General features: G+C 41.6%; 1 protein-coding gene across 3 annotated transcripts in view; it reads right to left on the bottom strand.

The window, feature by feature from the left end:
- MOB2 (MOB kinase activator 2) overlaps window positions 1-27,785 on the bottom strand; it is a 126,216-nt gene that overhangs the window by 24,366 nt on the left and 74,065 nt on the right. Inside the window, exon 1 of one of the 3 annotated variants that reach the window (XM_075712069.1) lies at window positions 8,857-8,966. The exons of the other annotated variants lie outside the window; for them this stretch is intronic. Coding sequence (XP_075568184.1) covers window positions 8,857-8,966 — 110 coding nt within the window. Of the gene's footprint in view, window positions 1-8,856; window positions 8,967-27,785 lie in introns of those variants that run through there. 3 annotated transcript variants of the gene reach the window in all.

The raw sequence follows: 27,785 nt of genomic DNA, 5'->3' as shown, positions 1-27,785 counted from the left end.
TGGTTCTTTTTCTTTTCTTAGTATTTTGGCTTTAATTTAAACCAAAGCTAGTTCAGGGAAGTCCCACCTCTCCTGGCATGCCTTAGATCAGATCCTGTGATGAGAAACGGTACCTTTCAGTCTTAGTATGAACTAGCTTGTTAAACAAAAAACCTGAAATCCATAGTTAGAAGGCACAAACTGTGTCTCCTCACAAGGTAAGAGAGAGTTGAAGGCAAAAGGAATCACAGCTTATCTTAATTAGGTAACTTTCATTAACAAATGATATGTACAAAACATTCACTAATCTAACCATGTAGTTAATTTTTAAACTTTTTAAACTTTGCAACAGAATGATGCAATGCTCTTTGTTCAGTTTTGTCATCAGTAGCACACAGCTGTTTCAGTATTTCCTAGAAAACAGCACATTCAAGTTTTGCTTTCTGTACAACAGAGAAAGAAAAATCTATTTTAAATACAAACTCTGAAGAATCATTGGTCAAAGTAAAGAATATTTGAATGAATGACTGAAAAAAATAGTAGGGTGGATAACAGTTTAATTACTGGTACAGTTAGATCACCCACTGTTAATTAGCTCATGAGACAGCAGTGATTCCCAACCCTAATTTATTACTTTTCAGGATACACCAAGGGAGACTGAAAAGCTTAAGTAGAAGCACCTTTACAGATGCATACTGATCTATTAGCAATCAGAAAAATCTTAAAACATTGATATATTCAAACTTGTAGTGTTACCTCCAAGGGCTTGCTGAAATTCATTCTTTTAATTAAATGCTGAAAGCGCAGCCAAGAAATTGGTTAAGGAAGGCTAGTAATTTTCAGAAATAAATATTAAAATTAGATGCACAGTTGTGTGCTGAATTTGTTTCATTCCCTTGGCTGCATGTACAAATGACAAGCAATATCTTTAACTGTTCATGTGGACTTGCAATTAATCAGTTCACGCAAACATCTACGATTCTTCCTCAAAACACAATGCAAAGTCATACTTTCACACTAGCTTTTGCAACCCAACATCACACCTCAAAACAGGGGATGGTTGTGACCAGCTAACCTTCTTCAAACACAGCCTGCATCGCTCGCCTGAGAAGCCCTGTTTTAATTCCTGGCAGCAACTGACAGTTCATACTGGTTTTGCAGAGAGATAACCGTGCTAGTGCTGCGTAACTGCGCTAGTAGTTTCACTGCGAAGAGATGAAAGATGGTCCCTAACCAGTGAGGAAGTCTCTCTCAAGAGAGTGGTATACTATCATTGTTGCACAATCCAGTTACTTCTCAGTATCTAAGTCTCTACTTCAAAAACCAATAGGAATCCTTCTCAAAGCTTGTAACTGAAATAATTAGGTAGCTCAACTACTAAACAAGATGAGTGAATTAAAAGAAAAAAAAAAACCACAACCAAACTTTTTGATGTATTTGAATGACGTACCTAGACATGAAAACAGCTTTGTATGCTGAAAAACAACAGAAAAGTAAATATTTAAATTGAGACAGAATACAGTTTCCCCTCTGTCCCACACAGATGGTGGTCTCAAGACCCCAGGCTTTATCTTTTCCCTGCACAGGTTTGTTCTGAAGAAATAAGGCAGTCACATCAAAACTGAGGACTTTGTTATACAAAGAATCAGCAAAACCTAGTTTATCACAATTTCCTTTCCCCTGTCTTGCCAAATGCATCCTGCTGACTGTCAGCACTTACCCCTGCGAGGCTTTGGTGTTCTGAACCTGGGATTTGTGGTCACACTGGACTGAAGAGCAGATCTGGCTAAGTGTCTGGAGCGAGTGGAGCTACCAAGGACACCTAATGTCATCTCGCCTGTGTGTGAATTTTCATAGATCACCATGAAGAAGCCTAAGCCTTCTTTCTTCATTAACTCCATGTACTTTGTATGGTGTGCCGCGATTATTTTTTTCAGGTATTAAGCTGTCCTAAGAGTTTTAATATTCTGTCACTACCTGCCTTTCTGAGGACAGCTGCGCTCACTGCTGATTCTTCCTTTTGTAGAAATAAAAGGAATTACAGAAATATTCACAATGTTCCTTTCACCTGGGGAGCATCTGCTATCACCAGTCCCTGCTGTCTGAGCAAAAGCACTTCTGAACTTATTCCAGTAACAGACAGAAATGAACTTGGAAAATTAACAGAGCAGCATTTTCTGACAAGCTCAAACAACCTAGCTCCAGCGTTAATGGACTCCATTAACCCCAAGAAGTGTTTTTTTCTTCAGAAAGCTGGAAGAAAGGGTTAATTCATACATCCGATACTCCTCTCTTCCCAGAGACCACATGCTGGAGGCTCTTAAAAGAAAAGCAACATCACATCCTCTCTAACAGATTCACTGAAGTCTTAGTTAAGATTCTGTTCAGCCCCACAGAACCAGGGATTAAGAAAAAGGATTAGAAGATCCCCCTCAACAAAAGAACACTTTATCAAACTCAGTTTTGGTGTAGTCACAGAGAAATATGTATGATAGGGGAATGGATACGTTTTGTCTTAGCCATCTTAGAGACAGGGCAACAACTCGTGGGACACCACATTCCTAACACCACATCTCTTTCGCAAAGACCATCAAGAATGGAAAGAGAAACGCTCTTCCGCAGAGGATTTTTTTTTTCTCCTACAAACCTACCTGGTAAAGACCTTGGGGTGCACAGACGGTTCGAGATATTAGAGAACAGCAGATAGAAATTAAGTGTGAAATAGATACTTTCTCCATAAAGAGCAGCACCAGAAAAATGGGCTATTGCAACACAGGAAGCAGAGGCAAACCAGGAATTGTAGTCAACTCCCACAGGGATGAATGTTGCACACTCATACTTTGCACACTCATACTTTGTGTGTACATAAACTGAAATAATCTTCCAGGCAGAAACAAGCAGCTAAAATCTGGAGCAAATCCTATAATGAAACAGACGCATACCAAGGAAACAAGATAAAAGAAGGGTGAATAATTTCAGAAGTTTGAGATTACAATCAAATCTATTCTTAAAGTGTCCAGGAGGGGTCTTCAAAAAAAACCAGAAGCATACTTTTGCCCCTAAAACAGAGAAAAACCTTGTTAAACCTTGGGACAGGTGCCCTTCCTATACTAGCTCTGGAGACACCTTACAGGCTTATTTCCACACACAGAACAATTTTAGCAGTCCTCTCTCTCTGGCTGTTGCTTCACAGGATGTAGAACATGTAACCAAAATACAGCTTAATGTTGTAAATACCTCTGAAGAAAGACACCGACTTCTTCATTAAGTTAATATATCATACACGGTTCACCAACTTTAATAAATGCACCAGGGTCATGACACTCCTGTGGCGAATACAAGTGAACAAGTGGATGATATCCCAAAAAAATGGAGGAGTGCACAGCTCACTGGGCTGCTAGTGAGACGCAGCATCAAGTCCTGAGCTTCAGGAGGAGACCAGGTTGTTAAATGGCTTTGACAGAAGTATCTGACAGCTCATAGTGGGGCTGAACGTCAAGCAGAGAACTACAAGTTTTGCAGCCACCATCAGAAGACACTTTGCTACCAGCACATGCTGGAGAACACCCACCTGTGCAAGCAGGAAGAAGCCGCCCCTCCAGAGGGCACATCCCAGCTGGCTAAGTCCACCAGGCTGGCAATGCCACTCAGGCCCACCTCCACTGCAACCTGCTCTGTCCCGAGGACAGGACACTCGTGTCAAAGAACAATCTCCAAAAGCACATCTGTGCTTTCATATGCACGGAAGAGCTACCATAAAGCTCATCCTGCCTGGTCACGCTTTGCCAAAGCACAAGATGTTACTGCCCCATAGTGTCATTGGTCCTTTCTGAGTAGCTGTGTGAGAGTCCCAAAAGGCTGTCACTGAACAAGGAATCAGCTCCTGTTACAGAAGTCTTCAGCAAGACACACAGGACAATTGGTGATGTCAGTTGCCCTGAACCATAAACATTTTGAACTATTTTGGTACAATGGAAAGTTGTGGGAGGGAGGAAGAAAAAGAACAGGATAAAAACATCTGGCACGGTTCTGAAGGGCATTTTGCCTATAAACCCCTTCCCCGCATGCTGCTTGCCCTCCCCCTTCTCTTCTGCCTGTCCCCAGACTTCTACATTAATCAGATTAGCTAATGTTAAACAAGGCTCTTCCTAATTACTTTCTAATACTGGAGACGACTAAATTATTGAAAAATATTTCTACCTAAATTAGGATAAAACAGGATTGATTTTTTTTAAGCATTTGCTTTAATCCTGCCGATACACACATGCATCACAGACAACAGTTATCTTCAGCAGTGAGAGTCAAGGCAGTGGAGAAGAGGCAGCCACATCAAACGCACTCTGCTTCTACACACCTATGTCCCGTTTCATGAACATGTTTAACATGACTTTACATGATCACTTAAAAACCAGAATCCAGTGTCAAAATTAACCTTTCTTTCTGATCTTGCTATGGATTATTTGAGGAATAGATAAAGAATTTAATTTTTCAAAAATTTCTAAGTGCTGGATGTAAAAATACATAGGACCATGCAGGATGCCAAACTTGCTAATCTATCTGACTGAAGCAATCGTTATCACATTACCACTAAAACCAAATTACTGCACTCTTGAAAAGTACCTGTAAAAATTCCACTTCGTTAGTAATGCCAATGGTACACCTATCCAAAAAGAGTGGGGTTGCTTGTTTCATTTTTTGGTTGGTGTCCAAATCAATCCCTGCACAGTGCTGTAAGAAGGGAGGCTCTTACGAGAAAGAGGAGTTTTAAGTTATCTAATCCCATGCTCATCCTGGACTATATGTACATATACACCATACTGTACTTTATCAGAAGTCATTACACAATGACATCACAACTCTGTAGCCCACATCATTTCCTGACACCATATCACCGATTATTAAACCATCCCAGATGGACTCGGTTTCACTGGAGACTTAAAAAGAAACACACTGACTACGAAGCTGCATAAGTAGTTGTCTCTTAAAATTGCCTGTGCAGGACCCAAAGTGCCACAGCACAGCAAATGCGCTGCAGTTCTGAGCTGCACTCGAGCGTCTGAATTGGGATTCGAGCACTGGCACAGGCAGTGAATGCTGCGTCCTGAAGTCATCAGCACGCAGCTCTGAAGAACACTTATCGCCAGCTCAGTTATCCACTGGGACCAGAGAGAGATCTCACGTACCTGAGTCTTCCTTCCACTTGTGCTGCTTGAGGCTAGTAAAAAGCACACCTCTGCAAGGAAGCTAACAGTAATCAGCTGCTTCACAAAAAACTTGATAATTAATTAAACAATGTTAAACAGTGGAATAATATTCCAACTTTTTACATTGTACTTTTTTCCCTTTCTCCTTCTACCTCTCTCCAGAACCACCAGCTTGTACAAAACAAAACAACAAAAAAGAGAAAAAACTGCATCCATTTTGGGTTTTTCTCCTCCCTAACCACGAGCTAAATAATTTCACAATTCATTACAGGAGAGGGGAAAAATGAGATTAACATATTTCAAAAACACCTGAACTGAAACGAAAGCCCTAATTAAACACTGTGCTAAGAAATACACCTAACTTCATCTCAGGTATGCTATGATTAATTTAAAGGGGAGAGGACACTTTTCTAATGGTGGTTTGTTTTTGGCTTGGTTTTTTTTTTTTTTTGATCATTAGAAGCATGTAGTCTTGGTCCCATCCCTGAAGTGTTAAACACAGTTTACTAACCCATATGATGAAAGATACAAGCATCTCTAGAGTTCTTCATAGCTGAATCACTAATAATTTAAAAGAGTAATAAACCTAACAGTAGCTTTCATAAAAAATTAATTAGAAAGGCCAAGAGCACATCTGTTGCTTTTGTTTCATTTTTCCCCCTTTCTGGTTCAGTTGTCTTTCCCCATGCTCTTTTAAACTCTTCTCAGGTTCTCAGGGCTGCTCCTTCTTCTCGTGAAGCCTTTTTGCTTCCTCACACTTCCCTCCTTGTTTCCTCCCCATACTGACTTTTTCCTTTGGCAGCTGTTATTAGTAGTGTGTGACACACACACTATTTGGCACCCAGCAGCAGGAGGACTTGGACCTACAAACTAATGAAAACAACTTGCATGTTAAAAGCTTAAAGACAGTGAGTTACTTGTAAGTACATACAACTCATGTAAATAACGTACAACAAATTTGCTATGGAGGAAAATCATACTGATTAAGTATTGTACTGGAACAACTGAACTTTATAATTCACAACCAGGAGAGAGACAGAAATGGAGGGCAATTTAGAGAGAAGACGGGCACTCTATCCCTTGCCTATTGTGAATTTCTGCAAGCCCTTGGCAGCCTGTGGAGGGCTGGGAGGGAACAGTGATGATGATGGTTCCCAGTTATGCCCGAGAAAAAAAGCCTAAAATGCAGTAGGCTGTTCATAACGCCAGGCTACGCACAAGCAAGATATCCTTTGATCTCATCACCAACCCATTTGTAGGCCTGATCAACAGAAGAAAAATTACTTCATCCAAAGTTTAGTATTGATTCATCTTCTGTACAGACTACAGAAAACTCAATCAGCAGTGTTTCAGGCAGCCAGGCTTAACAGTGGTATTTGATACCCTTTGTCCTACACTTACTCTGAAATAGATGGTAAACCATTACAGTAATGTGGGATTCATCTCATTTAACTTCATATGACAACATAAGTGCTGAGTGAGCTGGTCACTCTGTCTCGGGCTGGCATTGCGCCTCTGCATTCAACCACATCTTTAAGTGCCCTGTTCTTCTCTACCAACAATAAAGCAGACAAAGCTCAGCTGTGTATGCCTATGCTCAAAGAAATCCCACTACAGCTGTCACCAACAAGCCACCATTTTTAGCCTAAATGAGGTCCCACATGGTTCCTTCTTTCACCATCACTGGGCTCACACCTTCTTAAGCACTAATACCCAATTTTTGCAATAAGGAAACTTCAATTGCACTTAGTATTTATCTAGGCTCCTAGCTAGTACCTGTGCTCTTACACTGTCTGAGCTCTTTGCAGAATAGGATGAGTTTATGTGGTACAGAACAAAAACTGAAGAAAGTAAGATGAAGCAACACATGTAAGGTCAGCTAAGGCATCTGAAGTATATTCAAGAACAGAAATGAGAGAACCAGTCAAAATAAAGTTTTTGCAACTTCACGTTTCTATCTAACTGGCTGCAAAAGGAGATAACCCAGAATGAAAAGACATTAAAAAAAATCTCTACTACAGAACAGTAATCACTCCTATCTAGTAACAGATTAGCAAAATAAATTTATGCTATTAATTCCAAAGCCCAAAATATTTCATGTACGACAACTTTTTCCTGCTTTCACAAGTTTTACAGCATAGGTGGAAAATAAACTCAGGGAAAAAAGAAAACAAAATTATGCACAATTTCTGCATGTACTCCAGTTGCAGGAGAAATGATGAGGTTATGTTATACTTTTTCAGAAGCGTGCACTGAACAAATCATAAAAATCTATGTTTCACTTCTAAGTCACAGGAAGTTACCTGTACTCTACAATAAACTGCCAGAGATGCTGAACAAAAGGTTTGGCAATTCTTCCCTACCGAAGCAACCCATCTATTTACATCTAGGAGTGCTGCCAATACAACAGCTACCAAAAACTTCAAAAGGTTCACAGCATGAATAGCAAGCCGCTGGCCAAAGGATTTTATGATATGACCAGCTGTGTAACACCATATTGTAGACACACCACCCCCAGAAATGCAAAGAAAGGATGTTAAACTTGTTAAAAAGCTAAAAAAGAAATCCGAATTCCTTAAACTAGTGTTCCCTACAGGAAAGTATTTTAACAGGGGAAAAAAAAAAAAAAAAAAAAAAAAGACCACCAAAAAGTATCGCAGTACAGCACTTCTTTAAGAGCAACTCTAAGCAGTTCTCACCAAGCCTCCTTTAAGCCCGGTGAACTTCTCTAGTTTAAGTTGCAGCCGGAGCTCAGCTGCTTTGTGATCAGAATGCTCTGCTTTAATAAATGGCTCCCCTAAACTGGCTTGGGGAGAGACGAGACATGAGTCAACAGAGAGAGGGAGGGAGAGAGGGAGGGATAATGTTTCTGTTGACAAACACTTAACAATTGGCAACAGATAGTAGGAAACAGGGACAAATGAAAGCTTGCCAAATAAAGTTAAGCTGGAGGAGTAAGGCTCCTTTTTGGAGCAGCACTGCCATTCTTCACAGATCCCAGAAAAATATCTGAAACCAAAATAAAAAGCTGCAGTTGTTGAAGAGCAAGACTGCTAATCCTAGTATTTGTGGTGACATTTTTCCCTGCAAACCAGAACGGGTCAAAACTCCTCCGAATCAAATTACTGCGTGTCCTTTGCCAAAGGGTCTGGTTTTGGTCTCAGTAGTCATACACGTCTCGGTGTTCGCACAAGTCCTTCTGAGCTACATGAGCAATTTTTTCCCCTCACCTTACAACATTTCTGTAGAAAACGTGCCAAAGCATATGTAGTGTCTTGGTCAGGCTCCTTATTCAGGAAAGCCAGGACCTTCAACTGTCTGCTTACGTCCTGGAAATTTAGTTCTCGGGGAGCGCAAACAAAATTTGACTGCAGTATTATGGATGGACAAATGTTTCTCTCCAAGCGGCTATTGCTATTCCAACTTCCACCCTCCCAGACTGCTTCCCAAGATCCAGAGGGAGCCAAAAGCAGCCTCCCTCCTCCAGACACGAGAGGGGCCGAGCAGAACAAGGCACCCAGGCCAGATTTCTAACTTAAGCCCCAGCTCCCTTCTCGCTCCTCTCAGGGCCGTTCCGGGGGGAAGCCCCCGTTCGCGCACAGGCACTCGCCCGCGGGAGCCCCGCGGGGCAGCCGCCCTGCCCGCCCGCCGCCACTGGCAGACCCGTCCTTACCGCAGCACTTTGCCCACCGCCTGCAGGACCATTTTGCAGCTTAATCCGGGTTTGGGACTCTGGGCGAGGACGGGCCGTTCACCGGGGAGGCTGCAGTGATCCCCAACCATGGTACGGCGGGAGGAGCGCGGCGCAGCCGGGCACAGCGGAGCGGGGAAACGCCGGGGCGCCGGCGGCACGGCACGGCCCGGGCCCTCCGCCGCTCTCCCCGGCCAGCGGCCGCCCGCCCCGCCGAGCGCCCCGGCCCGGCCCGGCCCCCGCCCGGCGCCGCCAATGGGCAGCGGTGCTGGGGGCGGGCGGCCGCCGCGGCTCCTCCGCCCGCCCCGGCTCCTCCGCCCGCCCCGCCCGGCCCGGCGCTGCCCCCGAAGCGGCCCTTGCAGGCCGGAGCAGGCCGCGGCGTGGGGCCGGGGCGCCGCCCCGGGCTCCGGCCGGGCTCCTGCCGCGCCGCCGCGGCCAGGCAGCGGGGCCGGGGCCGGGTTACACAACCCTGCCCTCCCCTCCCTCGGCCCGGGGCGTTTCAGAAAAATGCTGCGAGGAGCTGCGGGGCCGTAGCAGGTCTGCAAGCGGCAGGGCAGGGGGAGGAAGCACCCCGGCCCTGGCCCAAGAGAGTCCACCAAAGCAGCGCTGTCCAACACAAGCACCACCATCGATAATAAATCCTCTGCCGCTTCTTTTGGCAGCCAGAAAGTAAGCACGACAAAGTCGATTTGCTAGGACGGTGATGCCACAGGACGCAGGGCAAACACGCTGCTGTTGCTGTCTGCAGTACGGGCCCCATGCGTAATGGCGCCATGCTGGACCCCCAGGGAGAACCGGGAATAACGATGCCTTTCATGAGCAAGGCTTTGCATTGCTCTTTCTGGACTCTGACAAATAAGGGCAGGGGCTAGCCCAAGAGCAGAGCTAGATATGTTCTGCCAGAAACACAGTTTTACATAGTGAATGTCAGCCCAGCAATGACATCAAGACCTAAACAGAGGAAGGGTAAAGAAGAGTAAAACCATAAACAGCAAGAGCCACCTTGCCATTATGACCAGAGTTAAGAGCAGACACTTGGGTAATGGTCCTCAGAAGACAAGTGATTAAGCAGCATCCCCAAACGCAAGGTCGCTTGTAGTTCTACACAGAGAAGCCACTTTGCCACGAGTTTTCCTAAAAGACCTTAGAAAGGCACTGTATGTCCTGCTCCTGAGCCATGCCATGTAACCACCACTTGACACACACCTTTTAGACAGGCAGCTATGCCCACGGCTTGCTGAGGCAGCATTTAGAGCCAAATCATAACAAAAAGTGTGATGGGTGTGGCATAACATGACCTAGAACACAAAACCCTGAGGACATCACTTACTCGGACACGCTAAAACCTGACCCATGACATCTCAGAGAAAACAGTGGTTTTTGCCATTTTAAGTACCTCTTCCATCTGCAGTCCGAAGGGACATGCCCCAGACAGGTATTGACAGGCACTCCAGTTCATTTAGTCAACAGCCATCTTCCCCTCTAAACAGAAGGCCAAGAGACTTGTTGAATGAAACCTAGCACAAATCATGCCACTGCTGCTGTCTCCAACCTGGCATCGCTTGGTCAAAGTGGGTGGGAACATGGCTGCTGTTTGGACAGACCCAAGAAACCGCAGCCACGTGATGCAACTTGGAAGGATAACGTGCTACTTGGTCCCAAAGTACCTACCCAGACAGCGGTGTTTATCAGTTACACACTTCTAGTCGCATATCCAAGTGAGGCCTCCACATCCTTGTGAAGCAGGAGGTATTTTTATTCCTACTCTCCAAGCAATCCACCCAAGATGGAGTTTTAATGACTTCAATGATAGCACACAGGTAGCCTGCAGCTGAACACAGCTCAGCTTTCCACTCTGAGGCCTGGTACTTCATGCAGAAGATTATCCAACACTTCAAAAACCTGATGTCCACTCAATCTTTTCCCCAAGTAACTGCGACTTGTCACAGTAACATTAAAAAGCAACAGTCCTGGCAAACAGAGGAAGGACACCTGCCAAGAGGGCAGTTGCCCTGATTTCGTTCACCAGTGAAATCTGCACAGAGAGAATTTTGTTAAAAAACCACCCCAAAACCAACAAGCCTGTGATATAAAGCAGCTTAAGTTTTAATAAAAGTCTGCCTATCCAAAGTAAATTAAAAGAAAAATCCAGAGGTCAAACCAAAATAAATACAGCTCTGTGGTGTTACGGTTGTATTAGGAAAGCTGGCCCCTCCATGACTCTGACGGCTAAACATTTGCTCTTCAGAGATGGAGCTTCAATGATCTCACACAGGTTAGGAACTGATGCTCTGGTGTTAAAACCGATAGATGAACTGAAATAAAATTTTGAAACCTGATATCTTCTTATTTTGACCCAGATAAATGACCCACTTCTCTGTTAGCTTCTGCATCAAACCAGCACCTTCCTTTTGCTTTCCTCAACCATACATCTCTGCAGCACCCTTTTCCAGCCTTTCTTCCACTATCAGTTTCCCTTCATTCAAGCAGTATCCCCATTTTGGATCAACTGCATGCTACAGTTTACCTGTAGCGTACTAGATTTTATGCAAGCTGTGGGGAAACGCGGCATCTCAAAGTGAATTTTAAATGCTCCAAAATAATAAAATGAAACAAGGTTATTATAGGAAGCACAACTTAAGCACGTACACTTTATTTATATGGTATCAACATAAGTAATTTAAAATACATGTGCAGTATGGATTCTCACACTTTAACAAGATTGAGAGCCCATGTGCAGACACAAATGGGTTGACTTGAAAGCAGCTGCATCCAGAAAGAGCAGTACTTCATCTAAAAGCCATGTATTTATTTGAACACAGCTACTAGTCTGATCTCTATATATGCATATTCTGAAGGATGCATATCTGCACTTCCTCACGAGTGTGTCTTAGAGCCATCCGATACCCTGCCTATTTACATACATCAGTACCTTCTTTTTCACTTGCTTCCTCAACATCCTCCACATGTAACAACTGCTGGATCCGACCTTAGCCCAAGTGTGCTTCAGCAGTGGCAAACTGCTTCTAGTGTATCCCTTACCCACCAGCCAGGCTTGAAAGATCACGGAATTGTGTATTGAAATCATCACTGAAATATCTGTGAATGGACGTACCAACAGCTTTATGACTTGTATCAGTCCTACAGACACGTCAGCAAAACAGTAACATCACCAGTGGCACAGAGTAAGGGCACAGAACAGTATGCTGGGAAGAGGGGAGCCCCATTTCCCACCACTTACATGTGACTATATGTGCTTATAGTACACTGATGTAAAGTTTTCTACGTTGATCACAACCACCAAGCCAAGGAATGGTATTTATAAATTTTATGAATAATGCTTTGTATTTATAATGATGTTATAAGCAGCAGTTACACAATTACATATTTATTTGCCCCTTTTAGGGTCCCATAAAAGTTAAGTGTAAAGCAGCCACCACAGGGATGTACACTATTACCCAGAGGTTTGGCAAAGAAAGCAAGTCATATCAACTCAGACAAGCAAACAATGTTGGGGGGGGGGGGGGGGGGGGATAGGAATCATAACCATTATTTTGAGTAAGGTACAATTCAGCATTTATATGTACAGAAATGAGGCCTTGTAACATCAGATTGTAGAGTTCTGTTTTAAATTAAACTGAAGTTCATTGTGTGTCCCTGCCTGACATACATTTCAATTTTGCTAGCTAATTAGCCCTTTTGTTTAACTTTAGTGTGCCCTGCTATCACCTAGCCAAGTACCCTTTCCAGTTACCTCACAGTGCATCCCCAGGTCTCTGGAACCACTTAAAATCAGCAATGAAAACATTTTATCCTTTAGCTTGCCTCTAAGCAGTATTTATACTGAGATACACAGCAGCAAAGACAGCACAAGCAGCTCTGCTCTGTATAGACAGTAAAGGCATGGATTTTGGACAGAAGACAGACTGAAGGCAAAGTTGTCTCAGTCTCAAAAAGTGGTTTGGAGGTGGTCATAGTGAAGGGGGAAATAAAAGATTTCAAGGGTATACTTTCAGCTCCACTCTTGAGATTAACAGCAAGAGAAATTGGTCTTCCTGACCACTGTTGTGATACAAGCCTTATCAATAGTGGCCATACACATTGCAGAAAGTTGGTGCATAAAAGATTGAGCTTAAAAGCAGCACATTTGTAAGTGACAAGGTGGCTACATTTGCTGCTTTACTGAAAGCTCTGGTAACAACAAGTCAGCGTCTATCCTGCAACCACCACCTTTGGCTTCATCAATACTGTTGGTGTTTTTTTCCGCAATAAGCAGAGAGCGAAAATGGCACATGACAGTCTCACCTAATCCATAACATGGATAACATAACAATGAGAAACAATTAATTGCAGAAAGAACAGCAAAATACCTCCAAATATCAGTAAAGCTTCACCAGGAAATCCAAAAAGTTTATATTATGGCATTTTGGAAAGGATGCACAAAAAGAACCAAGGGTTCATCAAGTATCACTTCACTAAAAAAGAAAGAAAAAAAGAAAAAGGAAAGTGAATGCTGCTGCATGTACCAAACAGAGAAATCGTCATCTCAAAGGTACAGTATTTCTGGCATGTGTGTAGAACATCTATTGTTCTGAAATCCCCTGAAATGCCAGGTTAAACCAGGCTCATCAGGAAGTATGTATGGATTAGAGCTGAAGAACATGAATGTGTTGAAGGAAGCAGCAATAGCAGCAGCTCAGTAGGAGATATTCAACTCTACCAGCATCAAACAAGTACCTGAGAACTATTAAGAAAGGATAGGATGGTCACAGTCAGACTCTACATGGAGAAGTGATGTGAAATAGAGGGCAGAGTTGATTTTTATTGCCTTCATTTCAATCCTGAGTCAGCCCACCTCAAGTGACAGCAGCCCTCTGCAGAACACAGTGGGAGGGCACTTGTTTCCTGAGCGGCTGTTCCAGGCGAGTTTGTGGCAAGCACATTCTGAGTCAATGAGTTGCCGTGGAGTTGGTGAGAAACATCAGATTCAGACCTTCATTTGTAGTATCCCTGAGAACTTACCACTGTTATAAAAATAATTTCTGGTTTTAGAAGTTATTATTCTGAATCACAGACAAGTTCCAAGACTACTGCATTCTGCTTAAAGTTTCCCCTGCTTTCAGCTGAAAAGGTTCTTTGCTTTCTCTACTAAGGTGTTGTATAGCATTATATAGCACCCTATTTCAGTAACGGATGAAGCAGTCCCTATACAGTACCCTTCCTACATAGTTCATTCCAAAATAATAAAACATCACAATGACACAGCCCCAGGAGGCAGACAGTTTTCCTCTTTCTAGTTTGCAAAACAATATGCTTGGCACTACTATATAAAGGAACAATAAACTGGAAAATATTTGCAAATAAACAGCTCCAATCTATCACCCTCATAAAACTGTCTTCCATATAGCCAAAGTTTGCTGGGCAAAAGCCTAGCAATAGCTCCAGGTGACACTGAAGCTCAAGTGACAGGCAACATCCATCTCAGAGAGGATGAAATCCTTTTTTTCCTTTCAGTGGGGGATGAGGAGAGAAGAAAACACAAACAAGTAAAGATGTGCCAGTGAAGCTAATGCATTTATCATTCTGAATGCCCAAAAGAATGTCTTTTGACACGTGCACCTCTCAGATTAAGTCAGAGGAAGAAGTCTTATTAAGCAGAGTACCTGCTGATAGGCTGCATGGGGTGCTTACAGCATACTGTAAAGATTGAGATGCTTAATTTATACCATCGCAGCCACTGTTAGTTCCTTTCCAGAGATAACACAAGTGAAAATTTCATCTTGCATTTTACCATTTTTTTTTCTTTGCCCTAATTTTGAAGTTTAACTAGGCTGCACTCCAGGGAAGCATTAGTGCAATATGCATTTCATACAGAAAAGCTAAAATGAAAGACTCCTGTTCTTTTCCTTCCCTCCCCCAAATACACTGGACCTCAAGCTTCATATAAAGAGGTAAAACTTCTAAAACTTGGCTAAGAAGTTCTCCCTGGGGATTAACACATTCAGAGCTACTTGCTACATATATACAGAACTCTCCCTGTAAGTTTTACAACACAACTACTGTTTTCACAGACTTAGGTAAATATGGCACGGAAAACAAAAACCTAATTGCAAATTGGCACAAAACTCTAGACTAAGGAGTCAAAGGTGTAATCAGCACAGGAAAGGAGGGTATCTGTGTCAACACTGTTACTGGTCAGGACTATCTATGCTTGGGTGGGAAAGGCATAGAAGGAAAAAGGGCAGACTCTGGGAGTGAACTTGCAGAGTTTTCCCAGACAGATGGAGAGCCGCTAAGGAAATACAAGTTTCCCTCCTCCTTGGTGCTAAGAATGGCTTCATTTCAGTACAGCAAATGATTTTATCTGGTAATGTCATGTTTAGATGACAGCATGAGGGGAAAAACAATTCATGAAATAAGCGTGAAATTTATTCTAGGAGATTTTTCTCCAGGCATGCATTACAAAATATACACACAGAGCTTATATTATGTAAGATTAAATAGGGGAAACTATTCATTGTAATTCCTGGCACTTAAAGAATAATTCCTTAGCTACTACTTTGAAAGAGCAGGACCACAAAATCCAGAAGTCACAAAATTAACTTTGTTCACACCCAGACCAGTGCACGTTTGCATTCCACATGCAACTCAAAACACACATGCTGCATCCCAGCTAATTTGACTTCTTAATACCTCGCAGGCCCAGCACAGATCAGAGCAACAGGAGGCCAATAACAGCTTCTGCCCTGCAAACGATGCCATAAAGTACCTAACTTAAAACCTGAAATAGCTCGAATTTATGAAACATGAAAAAGTTTCCAGCAGTCGTTCAGCCTTGCAAAGCTCTGTAAGTACTGTTTGCATTGTGGCAGCTCAGCCCAGAGGAGGGGCCACTTCACAGCTCTGAAGTAAAACCTGTTTGGTCAGTGAGCATGTGAAGGCGTGCACTGCAGATGGACACAGGGCTACAGAAAGACACTAACAAGTAGTTTGTCACAGGGACTCACCTCTGCTGAAGTTACATGGCTGCATTTCAAACAGTCGTTGAAATAAAAGCATGAAGATCTTGCCTTTGAGGAATTCTCAAACCTAACATACTGCTGATTAATCATTTCGAGCCATTTGAAAACATTAACTGTTCTTTTTCAATTTGTTAAATGAGATATTTGTAAATTTACTGAAAAAACCAACCTTGACATTTTATAGGACTATTCTTGACGCTTGGTTATAGCCAAGATGTTACACACAAGAACCATAATTTTCTCACAGCACCACTGTCTTGGGTCTTTGCTGTGCTAGCCAGTCTTGCCTGTGTGAGAGCTCGGCTGCACGTGGGACATATGCTTACGTAGGCACAGCCACACAAAACTGCATAGTGTGAGTAACCTGCTTGTAATTTTCCTAAAACTTGTTAAAAAAATATAGCCAGTTTTCATGTACTGATTTTCTGATAAAGAAAATGGCTTACATGCATTGACGTACCCATTTGATTTGAATCTCACACTTCAGTGGTATAAAACTTCAAGCATCTTACAAAACCCAACATGATCATATGATCTTGAGATCAACTCTCTCCCACAAATTCTGGACAGATTTGCACAAAAAGTGGCAGGATAATACAATTTAAGGTTAAGACTACAATACACTTTTTTCAGGCACTGCACTAACACATGGTCGAAGCGCACTGGTCTAGTTCAATAAGGAACTGGTGGATTAAGAAAGCCTGTATATATAGGATTGTTGGGTTTGTATCATATTCATTGTTTCTAAATAACATTTCTTCAAAAGGAAGTTAAGCTAGCCACTGAGTGAAATCATGCTAGTAGTAAAAAAAAAAAAAAACCAAACCCAAAAACCCCCACCCTCAAGCAACATCCAAAAGAGTAAAATTTATGGAAAATACCACATCTCTGTACAAAAATAATATGAAACACAACTACTTGACTTATCTCAAACCATTAGAAGTTTCCTTTTTAGGCTCAGAATGTTTGAAAGCAATTTTTTAAAAAGCCCCTCCTGGAAGTGTACAGAGGCCATGAGAAGGTCTACTTATGACAGAACTGCCGTCCAAATTATGGCTAGATTATTACTTTACAGGACACAAATATTTTTATTACTGTGACATGCTTGCACTGCTGTAACCCTGCTTAAGAGGCAATCATAGATTACATCTTGATAAACACCATAAAATAAAAGAAACTTCTATGAACCCAAGTCTCATCTGATCAAGGAAAAAGAAATGATAGAATGCACAATGGAAGAGCCCTGAGTTTAAGCCAATCATGAAGAAAAAAAGACAGGGGTTTAAAAATAACACAGATCCGTCTTTGAGCAACACTGCTGTATGTAAAGCTTTTGTGATGCTGTCTTGCTTAAAATCTCCATTTTGCCTAGAATTTGTTCTATGGCTAGATTTACACCTTTCCCCCCCATAGCCCATTACAACTCTTGACTGGATGTTTATTTACTAGGAAACAAAGAAATGCACTAGCTGACAGAAGAGCTTTTCCCTTCTGGTTAGACAAGATTGCCATTTATCATGTTTTAGTAATGCAATAAGAAAATTAGCCTTGCCTGCTCTCAAGCACAAAAAGGTCATACTTAAGGTACTAGACAGAAACCAAGGAGAGGACACTACTGTGTCTACCAAGACTATTCTGCATGAACTTTGCTAAATAAGTCTCTATCCCAATTCCACAGCCAAAAAAAAGAAATTACTAGAATCTACATTTTGCATGCCTTGCTTTGCATACTTTTCCTAAACTACTTGCTTTCAGGACTTTGTCCATATCAATATATACTAGGATCAATGGGTGATAATGTCATACTATCATAAGTCCTACTTAGCTACTGAGAAATACCATAACCATGAACATGGCAAAGACATCTTTTTTTTTTCAAATGCTTGATGAAAATTGCTTCATGACTAAGGACACCAACTTGGGTGGGAGTGTTGATCTGCTGGAGGGTAGGATGGCCCTGCAGAGGGACCTGGACAGGCTGGACCGATGGGCCAAAGCCATCTGTATGAGGTTTAACAAGGCCAAGTGCCGGGTCCTGCACCTCAGTCACAACAACCCCATGCAACGCTACAGGCTTGGGGAAGAGTGGCTGGAAAGCTGCCTGGCTGAAAGGGACGTGGGGGTGTTGGCTGACAGCCAGCTGAACATGAGCCAGCAGTGTGCCCAGGTGGCCAAGAAGGCCAACAGCATCCTGGCCTGTTATCAGGAATAGTGTGGCCAGCAGGAGCAGGGAGGTGACTGTCCCCCTGTACTCAGCACTGGTGAGGCCGCACCTGGAATACTGTGTCCAGTTTTGGGACCCTTAGTACAAGAAGGACATTGAGGTGCTGGAGCGTGTTCAGAGAAGGGCAACAAGGCTGGTGAAGGGTCTGGAGCACAGGCATTATGAGGAGCGGCTGAGGGAACTGGGGTTGTTTAGTCTGGAGAAAAGGAGGCTGAGTGAGGGGAGACCTTATTGCTCTCTACAGCTACCTGAAAGGAGGTTGTAGGGAGGTGGGTGTTGGTCTCTTCTCCCAAGTAGTCAGCGATAGGACGAGAGGAAATGGGCTCAAGTTGCACCAGGGGAGGTTTAGGCTGGAAATTAGGAGAAATTTCTTCATGGAAAGGGTAGTGAAGCATTGGAACAGGCTGCCCAGAGAGGTGGTGGAGTCCCCATCCCTGGAAGTGTTCAAAAAACGGGTAGACATGGCACTTTGGGACATGGTTTAGTCTAGTCTACCCTCGATTGGTTTAGTGTGGACTTGGTAATGTTAGGTTAATGGTTGGACTGGATGATCTTAAAGGTCTTTTCCAACCTAAACGATTCTATGATTCTAAGTTGCAGTGTTACTGCGAGGATGCACAGGCAGGAGAGTGCCAGAGGAGAGAAAAATACTATGTGATAACAGAAGAAGGGAAGGATGACTCCAGACTTCTCAGAAGTCCAATTCTGCCACTACTTCCTCTGAGGTGCAAGTGAAATTGAGGCCCTCTCTAAAGCAAGACAAATATGTTTCAGATTTTATATATAAAATTTTATCTAAATTCAATTATACACACTACCTGAAGTATTTTAGCATTTTTCTAGGCTTCTTATTGTGGAGGTGAAAGTGAATACTAGGATATGTATTCATCCTGCATCTTGAGCTACTTCTGCACTTTGAAGGTACATTATATGCATCAAGCAAACGTGCTCCGATACATAGTACGTGAACCTTTCTCTTTTGACATTCTGCTCTAAAAATGATTTGAAACTAGGGAAAACACATTGTGTTCCACTATGCAAATAGCAACTTCCCTGTATAATTATAGTATGTTTTGCTGAGAATTGCATCATGACTAGGATACTACCAAGAGGACAAACATTTAACCACTATTCTTAGTTTGTTAGAAAATTTTTCCCACATTGCATAAACACGTACACACCCACACATGGGCAGCACCATCAATCTTTTCATTGTTTTTACTTTAGTAAAGAACAGTTATTTTTCATTTCAGTAGCTTTATTTTTGTTAGTGTTATGAAACAGGTATTAACTTTTCTTCTTCAGCTTTCTTCACTGTTATTCTTCCCTGTCTTTACCGCAGTTGCCTTAACTTTCTGTAAGATAAGACCGTAAAACAGGAATAAAAAAATTGGCATGCTGATTCTAAAGTATCCTTAAAACTTCAGTAAAAGAATTCACTTTAAATGTGTATTCAACAGAAAAGGGGATTGTTGAGGAGTTTCTCCTGGTGTTTTCATAAAATGGATAGGTGCACATCTGACAAAAGAAGAAATAGGATGTATTTCTAGTTCACACATATTAACCAGAAGCATCAGAAACAAAACATAACAGATTGTTGAAAATATCATCTAAACTTTACAAGCTCTTCCATAGGTTGGCCAGAAGTTTGAACCATGCAAAATTCTTCTGAACAGATGCAACCTTATATCATTTTACTTGTACACCTATCTCTGTCAAAGAGTCAGCCAGCTCATGGTAACCACACCTGAGCAACAGTCACATTAAACAGCTAAGAAGAAATTAAGCACTCAAAAGCTAACCTTGGTATATTGATTTGCACTCCATATTCAAGCTTCTGATTATACTTCAGAACTCTGTTTTTCATCTCTTTGGCTGGAGGACAGCAAAATACAGAGTATAGATTCTGCTCACGGTTGCTCTCCTACATGCTCAATGCTAAATCTAAAAGAACGTACAAATGCTGTTAAGGATTCAGTTTGTCTTCCCAATGCAACCAGGCTGTTGGACATGCATATAAAACTGATCAGCTTCAAAAGAATTTATGTGTGTGTTCAAGTGCTATATTAAACTGGAAATTAAAAGGTTGTATCTTAACCTCTTTGAGAATCAACGATCAACACAACACAGCTTCCTCAGAGGGCCAGAGAGGAGAGGAGATGAGGGCATAGTATTTTAGCTCTACAGGGTACAAGAAAACCTTAATTTTCTTCCCAATACATGCTCTACGTGTATTTATACAACGAACACATGGCCAACTAAATGCAATTTTGAAAATAATCCTTTTGTCATAGAAAAGTACAGTTGTTGCTTGTAATGAGACAACATTCAAAACACGTTGCTATTGCTGTTTCTGAAAGTAATAAAATATTTTATTCCACAAATTAGGCTTTTCTTTGTTTACATATGCAAGCGTTCATGCATATTTGGAACCTGACTGCAGCTATACTGCTAGCACTACTGCTTGTACACCTGTTGACTTGCAATTCTTATATGAAGTATCTTTCTGCTTGCCTTTACCTATGACCAAATTTATAAAGAAACTCGTAAAAACCCACCTAATTGAAGTAAATATCCATATCCATTACAGTTTGGGTGCATTCTAAAACATAGAATAGACACAGAAATAATACCACTGAGAAGTGAGGCCCTGCTATCAACCAGCTGAGCGACAGACACCCATTGCCCTGTAATCCCAGGCTTCTCAACAGCCCTTGGCACTGCAGCCCATCAAGTCGTTCTGGTCTGCCTAATGGAGAGGGAAGGTCTGGGGCAGGGGGGGGAGCACAAAACAAAGACTATTTACTTCCTACACCAAAAGAAAAGGGACAAGAAACTATGCTTCACTGTCCAAGGATTCAGTAAGTCCTTCAGGAAACAAGTCTCCTCAGATAACTTTACCTTTTAAACAGTCAGTTAGAGAAGGAACAAATTAGCATGGATTCAGCTGTTAGCAACACGCAGGTAATGTACAACTCCTCTTATCTTTCACCTCATATGACTATTGCTTTGTCTTCACCAATAATGGTTTCTTGGGGACAGTAGTTTTAAAGACCAGACAAAATATGCAATACTTATCACAGCTTAAAATTTACATAGAGACAAGATCTGCCAGGTATGTACAATCAGCATTGCACACTCCTTCCTGGGGTTGACTTCATCTGTTTTAACCTTGTAGATAAACTAAATAGTTGTGTCCCCACTGTGGTTTTCATAGCTTACATATTCTAATTATTTCACAGTGAAAACATGTGCTTTTTCGATCCAAGAAGATATTTTGCCCACACAAACACAGCATGCTAGCAAAGAGCGGCTGCTACTGTAGCCACACCGCTTCCTATGAAACCTGTGCTTTGTGCACGCATTTTAGAAATCACCCCTCACCCATGCCTCTGAGCTGTCCAAGTAAAACAAGCTATACTGGTAAAAACCCCACATTTTGCCTATAACTACACTTGACTTTCTTCCAGTGCAGGTGTACTCTCAAAAACGTTCTTCATACCCCAACCAACAACGCCAGAAGACATTTGGAGCAGAGACAAAACATACATGGGTAACGCCCAACTTTTCCACTGGGTGATTCACCCATTTCCTCTAGTGTCACGCTAGGCTTGTACACCACAGTACCTACCCAACGCTTCCCTGAAAAGCCTGATTTACTGGGATTGCACAAATCAAAGACACTGCACGTGCAGGGAAGGATGCAGCCACCTACCTCCAGCTTGGGAGCCCATAGGAGACAGCAGCCAAGGCAGGGCACCTGCCCCTGTCCAGAGCTCCTTTTCAGGGGCCCTCGGGGAAGCAGGGGCAATTAGGTGCAGGCCACAGAACAAGCTACCAGACCCGAGACGCTTGGGTACGCTATATGCCAGCACACCACAGTAACCAGAGCGGTAGGTTCCGGGGTCAGAACCAGCCTTCAGTTCTTGTCTGCCATCTGTCTAGTTACCCCCGTAGCAAACCCAAAAAGCACAACTTCTGAGAAAGGCATCTGGCCTTTTAGATCTGACAATAAAGAAAAATCAGTTATTTTGCTCAGTAATTTACTTCAGTGGCTGATCACGTCCATTGTTAAAACACACGTCCTTTGAATATTTGAAAACTTCTAGCTTTAAAATCCATTTATGTTTCCAATTATGGTTGTTATCCTTTCTCTGTTATAGCTGCTTTCTTCCCCCTTTATTTAACTTCATTAGCTATATATTACATTCACCTCTTGACCTGCTGAGAAACTAAAAAAAAACACACTCCTTATGACTCATTAGAAATCTTTTCTCCAGTCTTTAAACACCACAGGTCTTTTCTGCCTTTCTAATTTAGAAGGGATCCAAGTGCCTGTTCAAGACAATGTAAGCACATCAAAAGATCTGGAGCTGTTCTTAAAATCTTAATAGGGATGAACAGGCACACAGAACTTTATCTGGATCTTCATTCCCCAACAAATTAAAGGACTATTTTTCATTTAATAATGTTGCAAGTTTAAAATGTTTAAGTTTCTAACATTTAGAAATTCAGAGAATATCTGCATCCTGAGACAACAGAAAGAATGCTAGTACTTATTATTTGAGCAAGGAAAGAAAAATCTATGAAATTATCAATTTATTTACATTTTTCAGACAGAAGGGCTATAATACAGCCCTTGTTTTACAAATATTTAATCAGCTTAGTAACAATTAGGATCATTTCATCCCACAAAGGTTGCACTACCTTTGATTAAAAACCTCAAGGAGGGGGGAGCTTGTTTTTCTTGTAGTCCATTTTCTTCACTTTCTCACTCACAATTGGTGTGTGTGTGGGGGGGGAAGCCACAGCATAATCATTCAAAATCAGGTTGTAAGAAACAAATGGAGAGCACATGGCAAAAATGTTATGTCCTCTTCCACATAAAATTAGCTCCTTATCACTGCGTTGCTTCCACTCTAATCCTCAAATACCCTTGAGCAAAGAGCAGGATTGATTTGAGTCAAATTATCTGGCCCAAGGGACTGTGTAGAAAGGAGCAGGGAAGATGATACAGCCTAAAACCTGAATGAGTATGTCTTATCATCTGCTAATACAACCATTAGTGTGGAAAGCTGCTCAGTTCCACTTTACTGGCTGCTGTTTCTACCGCCTTCCTCATTTTTCCCCCTTATACTCAGAAAGAGCAAATGCCTCCTCCCATCCTTTACAAGGGACATACTCAGGGAGCAGCAATGAAAGACCCCAAAACAAGGTGTGCCCCCCCCAGCTCCCTCAATACTGTCCTCTGTCTGGCTTTAACAATGCTACTTCTAACCTACAGAACTCAGAGAAAAGTATGTCCATCCATACCTGAACTCACTGAAAAGCATTACCTACCCTCACCCTCACCATAAACACACTCCATATGCTTCAAGGATTGTTGGGCTACCTGATGGATGAGAAACCCAAGGCTTAACAGATTGCCATTGCACAAGTCAGAACTTGCAGGCATTTCCCAGCTTCAACATGTTACACCTCTACTAAAAGTGAAAGCTGCAGTTTACCCTCTTTGGGGCTTCATTTACTGCCTCCTTTCTAATTCCAGATAATCAGCTTCTAATGAAACTTGAAAGCCTGTGCTCTCTCACCATGCAACAAAGGAAGCCATACTGTCCTCCTGTATTGTACACATCTGCTTTTGTACCACAACTTCTATTAGCAGATTGTTGCTTAAGAAAAACAGACTGGCAATGAGAAACAGATCAGCAGCTTGGCATTTGTTCTACTTGTGTAACCTTTCACAAATAGCCTTCCATTTCCATGAAGGCAACAAGCATCTGGTCTCTGCAAATACAAATATTAGATAATCCAAAAGCTGTGATGTTGTTCAAAAACTGGCTGAATAGATACAGAGAAACCAAACTAGACTGACATTCAGATACTCTAAAACTTCTAAGTGAATTTTTTTCATTCTAAAAACTCATTTACAGCAAACTAATATTTAAGTAGTGCTTATGCAGTCAACAAATAAAGGTCATCAGTCCCTCTCTTAACAGTGTTCTTTAGTGGTCTACCAACACAAAATGCTACTAGGATCTTCGGAAACCCTCCAAGTTTTTTTTGATGGCATCTTTTGATGACACAGCTAAGCCACTCTATCAGCTAACTTCTTCAGAGAGGATTATTCCCATTCATTCCTCCCTGCCCAAACCAACTAGAAATGGTGCATTTTCATAGCATTCATTTTCTGCTAGTTTAACCCTGTGACACAGCTCACCATGAAGCAATTTCAGAGTCACTGGATATATAAGAGAAACAGCAGAAACCCAGCTCGGGATAGGAAGTCCCTTTCAGGGGAGGTTTGCTACTATAGTGGCTTAGCTGTACTGCTGAACAGAATGCTTATGCTAATAGCTTCACACATGCGCTTGCGAAGAACAATGCCCAATGTGTGTAACTACATCAGTTCCCATAAATGAGAACGGTAAGACTGTACACAGAGAAAAATTACACTTGTTCCATTGTTCCACACTGCCAGGACGTGGTGTTAAATACCGCTGTAGGAGGAAGTCAGAAGCACTCCAGAACACAGGAAAACACTTGTAGAAATAGGGGACTCGGGCTTGAGACTGGAGAAGGGCAATCCAAGTGGAGCTGTTCAGTGCACATTCACGTGTCAGAAAACAGCTCAAGACCACAGTCATAGATTACCAGAAGACAATAATCTTCTTCCAGTCTTGCAGTTTTCTGACCACCCTTTGAAGGATCACTCTAAGCGAAAACAATAAAGAAAATCAAGCCCGAGCATTATGTCTGAATCCTGAAGCGTGTATGAAGCTTGAAGTATGTATTTTGGGCAAACAGGGAATTACTCTCCTAAGATTGAGATGAAGCATGCTCTTAAAGAAATACTTTATAAATAATTTTTTAATCCTCAGAGATGAATCTATTTTGAAATTGCATTGCCATATTCCAGTATGTACCTAGAGGGGAACAGACAAACTGCAATTATTTTTCAAGAACATGACAGTGAAAATATTTAGGTTGTATTGCAATATAGTTTGTAACACAGAAACTTCCTCATCAGTATCATACTTACTCATACTATAGAGCAGATTCATTATGATAAACTATCCTGTGCATACAGAAGTGGAAATTCACATTTATTATTTCCTATGGACAGTGTCATGGCAGTGAAGTTGAAAACTTATTAATCTATCTAGATTTTTAATACATGTAAAATATCAAAAGCTCAATTTATTTATTCAGTCCACTAAATTTCTCTGAAACAGTAAGAAACTCTCTCCCTCCCACCAAATGCCCTTCAGAACCACTATAGTCAGAGTGTGAGCTAAGGGACAGAGCAAAAGCAGCAAACCTACACACAACATAACTCCCTTCCACAGTGTAACAGAGAAGAAGGAACTGATAATTCCACAGCTTTCTGAAAAACCCAAAACCTTGCTTTTAGTTCTTGAACCATTTTTAGGAGAGCTGTCACTTATTCATAGACCTCTCTAATACTCAGTGACACACTACTACTTAGCCTGTATCTGAGCACTGCAACTCCACTATTGATCATGTACTGCATTACTGACTGCAAACTTCTCCCACAGCGAGCCGAAGTATGGGTTTTTTTTCCTTAAAAGGAGAGCATAAAGAGGAGACATGAACTTGTTTGAAGCCACCTGTATGAAAGTAAAATTTATTTTTGTAATCTGTACCAGTGGAGTTTACTTCAAAACACAGCAGTCCCGATTTGTACTATTTTAAATCAGGATGCACAAATACGAATAATCTTCAAAATTTAAGGTGGGAAAAGGCTGGAGCTACTCTTGTTCACGTAATATGGGACAGAATTGGAATAGCCATCAAAATATAAATGAATAGACTTGGTCTTGGAGAAACAGAGCTGCCACACCTGCGCTGATATCCCTCTAAGTCAAAAGAAAATCATTCTGTTTTTATCCTGTACGTTTTTACTGTTGTTACAAATTGATTAGCATTGCACTTGGAAAATGCTATGATTACTTTGTTCCTTGCAAAACTTATTCTTCAAAGCTTAACAATCTGTGACAAAAATTAATCCACAAAACTGAAAACAAGGCATTTGGGAAGAAATCCTGCAAGGAAAGGGGGAAGATACAGACTATTTTTCTATGCTTCAAAGATTGGGTCAAAGTGAGATAATAAAAACTACACATCCAGCTCTTTTTATCACCTTTCGGGCAGTTTCTCTCTCTCATAAAACTTTGAGGGTAAGTCCCAATGAGATAGACTGCAGTATCAATGTGCTGTTTTGCCGAGGGTTAAACTAAGGAACTTGCTGTAGCCTTCAGCTCTTTATGTGCTCACGTTTAGGCTGGCAGCTGATGTGGGTATGTAGTCACTGCCTGTCTTTTGTTTTTCAGAACAAGGAGAAAACACATTTTTCCCCCTCCCTTGTCTGGGAAACAGGAAATAGATTCTTATAAAGACTCTCCCACATACAGACTGGGCAGGAAAAAGGTGGAGTTTGGCAACATTAAGATTTGTTCTTCAAATGCAGACCAGTAATTATTCTAAGGTAAGCGACAGGATGGCTGGACTTAGTAATGTTTACTCACCCTGGTGCTGCTGTTTTCAAATGTATTTATATTTTATGCAGACTTACCCATAAATGTAAAAATAGTTATTTGTACCTGAGTTTTCAGGTGGTTAGACCCTTGCATAGGACTTTCCTTACCTTTATGTAAAGGCAACAAAAGCAAAAAAATACGCCTTTTTTAATAACCATACAAGTGAATTAGTTCTTAAGCTCCTTATAAAGTGGCTAGACATTTTTATCCGTATTTCATAAATGAGACTATACTGTTTCAAGTGCAGAGTATAGCTCCCCAGAGCACATGAAAAGTTCTACACCTCCACTTCAGAAACCATAAGCTAACAGCAATATTGTCTTTAGCTCAGGGGAAAAAGAAAATCATTAGGACAGAAAAGTATGCCAGTTTTCTACAAATGTCAGTCACTTGATAACTGTAATTTGTATGTCTGGAAGGACAGATCTTCTTGATCGTATATATTCCAGGAACTTACATTAAAAACTAGTAGCAGGGAAAAAATGAGCATGAACACAAAGAAGGCTCTCCACTGAAAAAAACTCCTGAGATGCTGGTTTGAAACTACCTGTATATGAGCTACCAAAAAAAATCCTAAAATAACTTACTAAATCCAAAAGTTAAGTATCTGACCTTTTTTTTCACTAGGCAGGGTCTGAATGTTTCTATGACCACCTACATCGGAAATCCAGAACCTATAGGTACTTATAGAAGGCCTTTCTAGCCACTGCTGGGGAGGGGGAGGGGGACTCATTAGGAAAACATTCAAAAAGTTTTACCATGGGAGCAGATGTGGATGATACACAAGACACTAAAGGAATACAATCATGATTGCCTATCCTCAGTGGGCACCAAGAACGCATATATAGTTTGCCTTTTGTTTTTACATGGTATGTCCTAGCCTACTTTTACAATGCAAAATTTCGCATGAGATTACTCTTTGTAACATGCTCTAAATTCATTCTAGGCTTAGAGCTTTTTAAAAGCTTTTCATCACACAGGGATGGCACAATTTGGTAAAAACATTAACTTTCATATAATTTAGATCCCAAATTGGTTATCTGGCAGAAAAAAAACCTGGAGTGTTCCAAGTATCCAGCTCTTTCAGAGTTTACGCTGCCTATA

Source organism: Pelecanus crispus, chromosome 6, assembly GCF_030463565.1.
Source record: "Pelecanus crispus isolate bPelCri1 chromosome 6, bPelCri1.pri, whole genome shotgun sequence".
Classification (NCBI taxonomy): domain Eukaryota; kingdom Metazoa; phylum Chordata; class Aves; order Pelecaniformes; family Pelecanidae; genus Pelecanus; species Pelecanus crispus.
The sequence above is the reverse complement of the archived record's forward strand: the minus strand, read 5'-3'. Positions and strand labels throughout refer to the sequence as shown.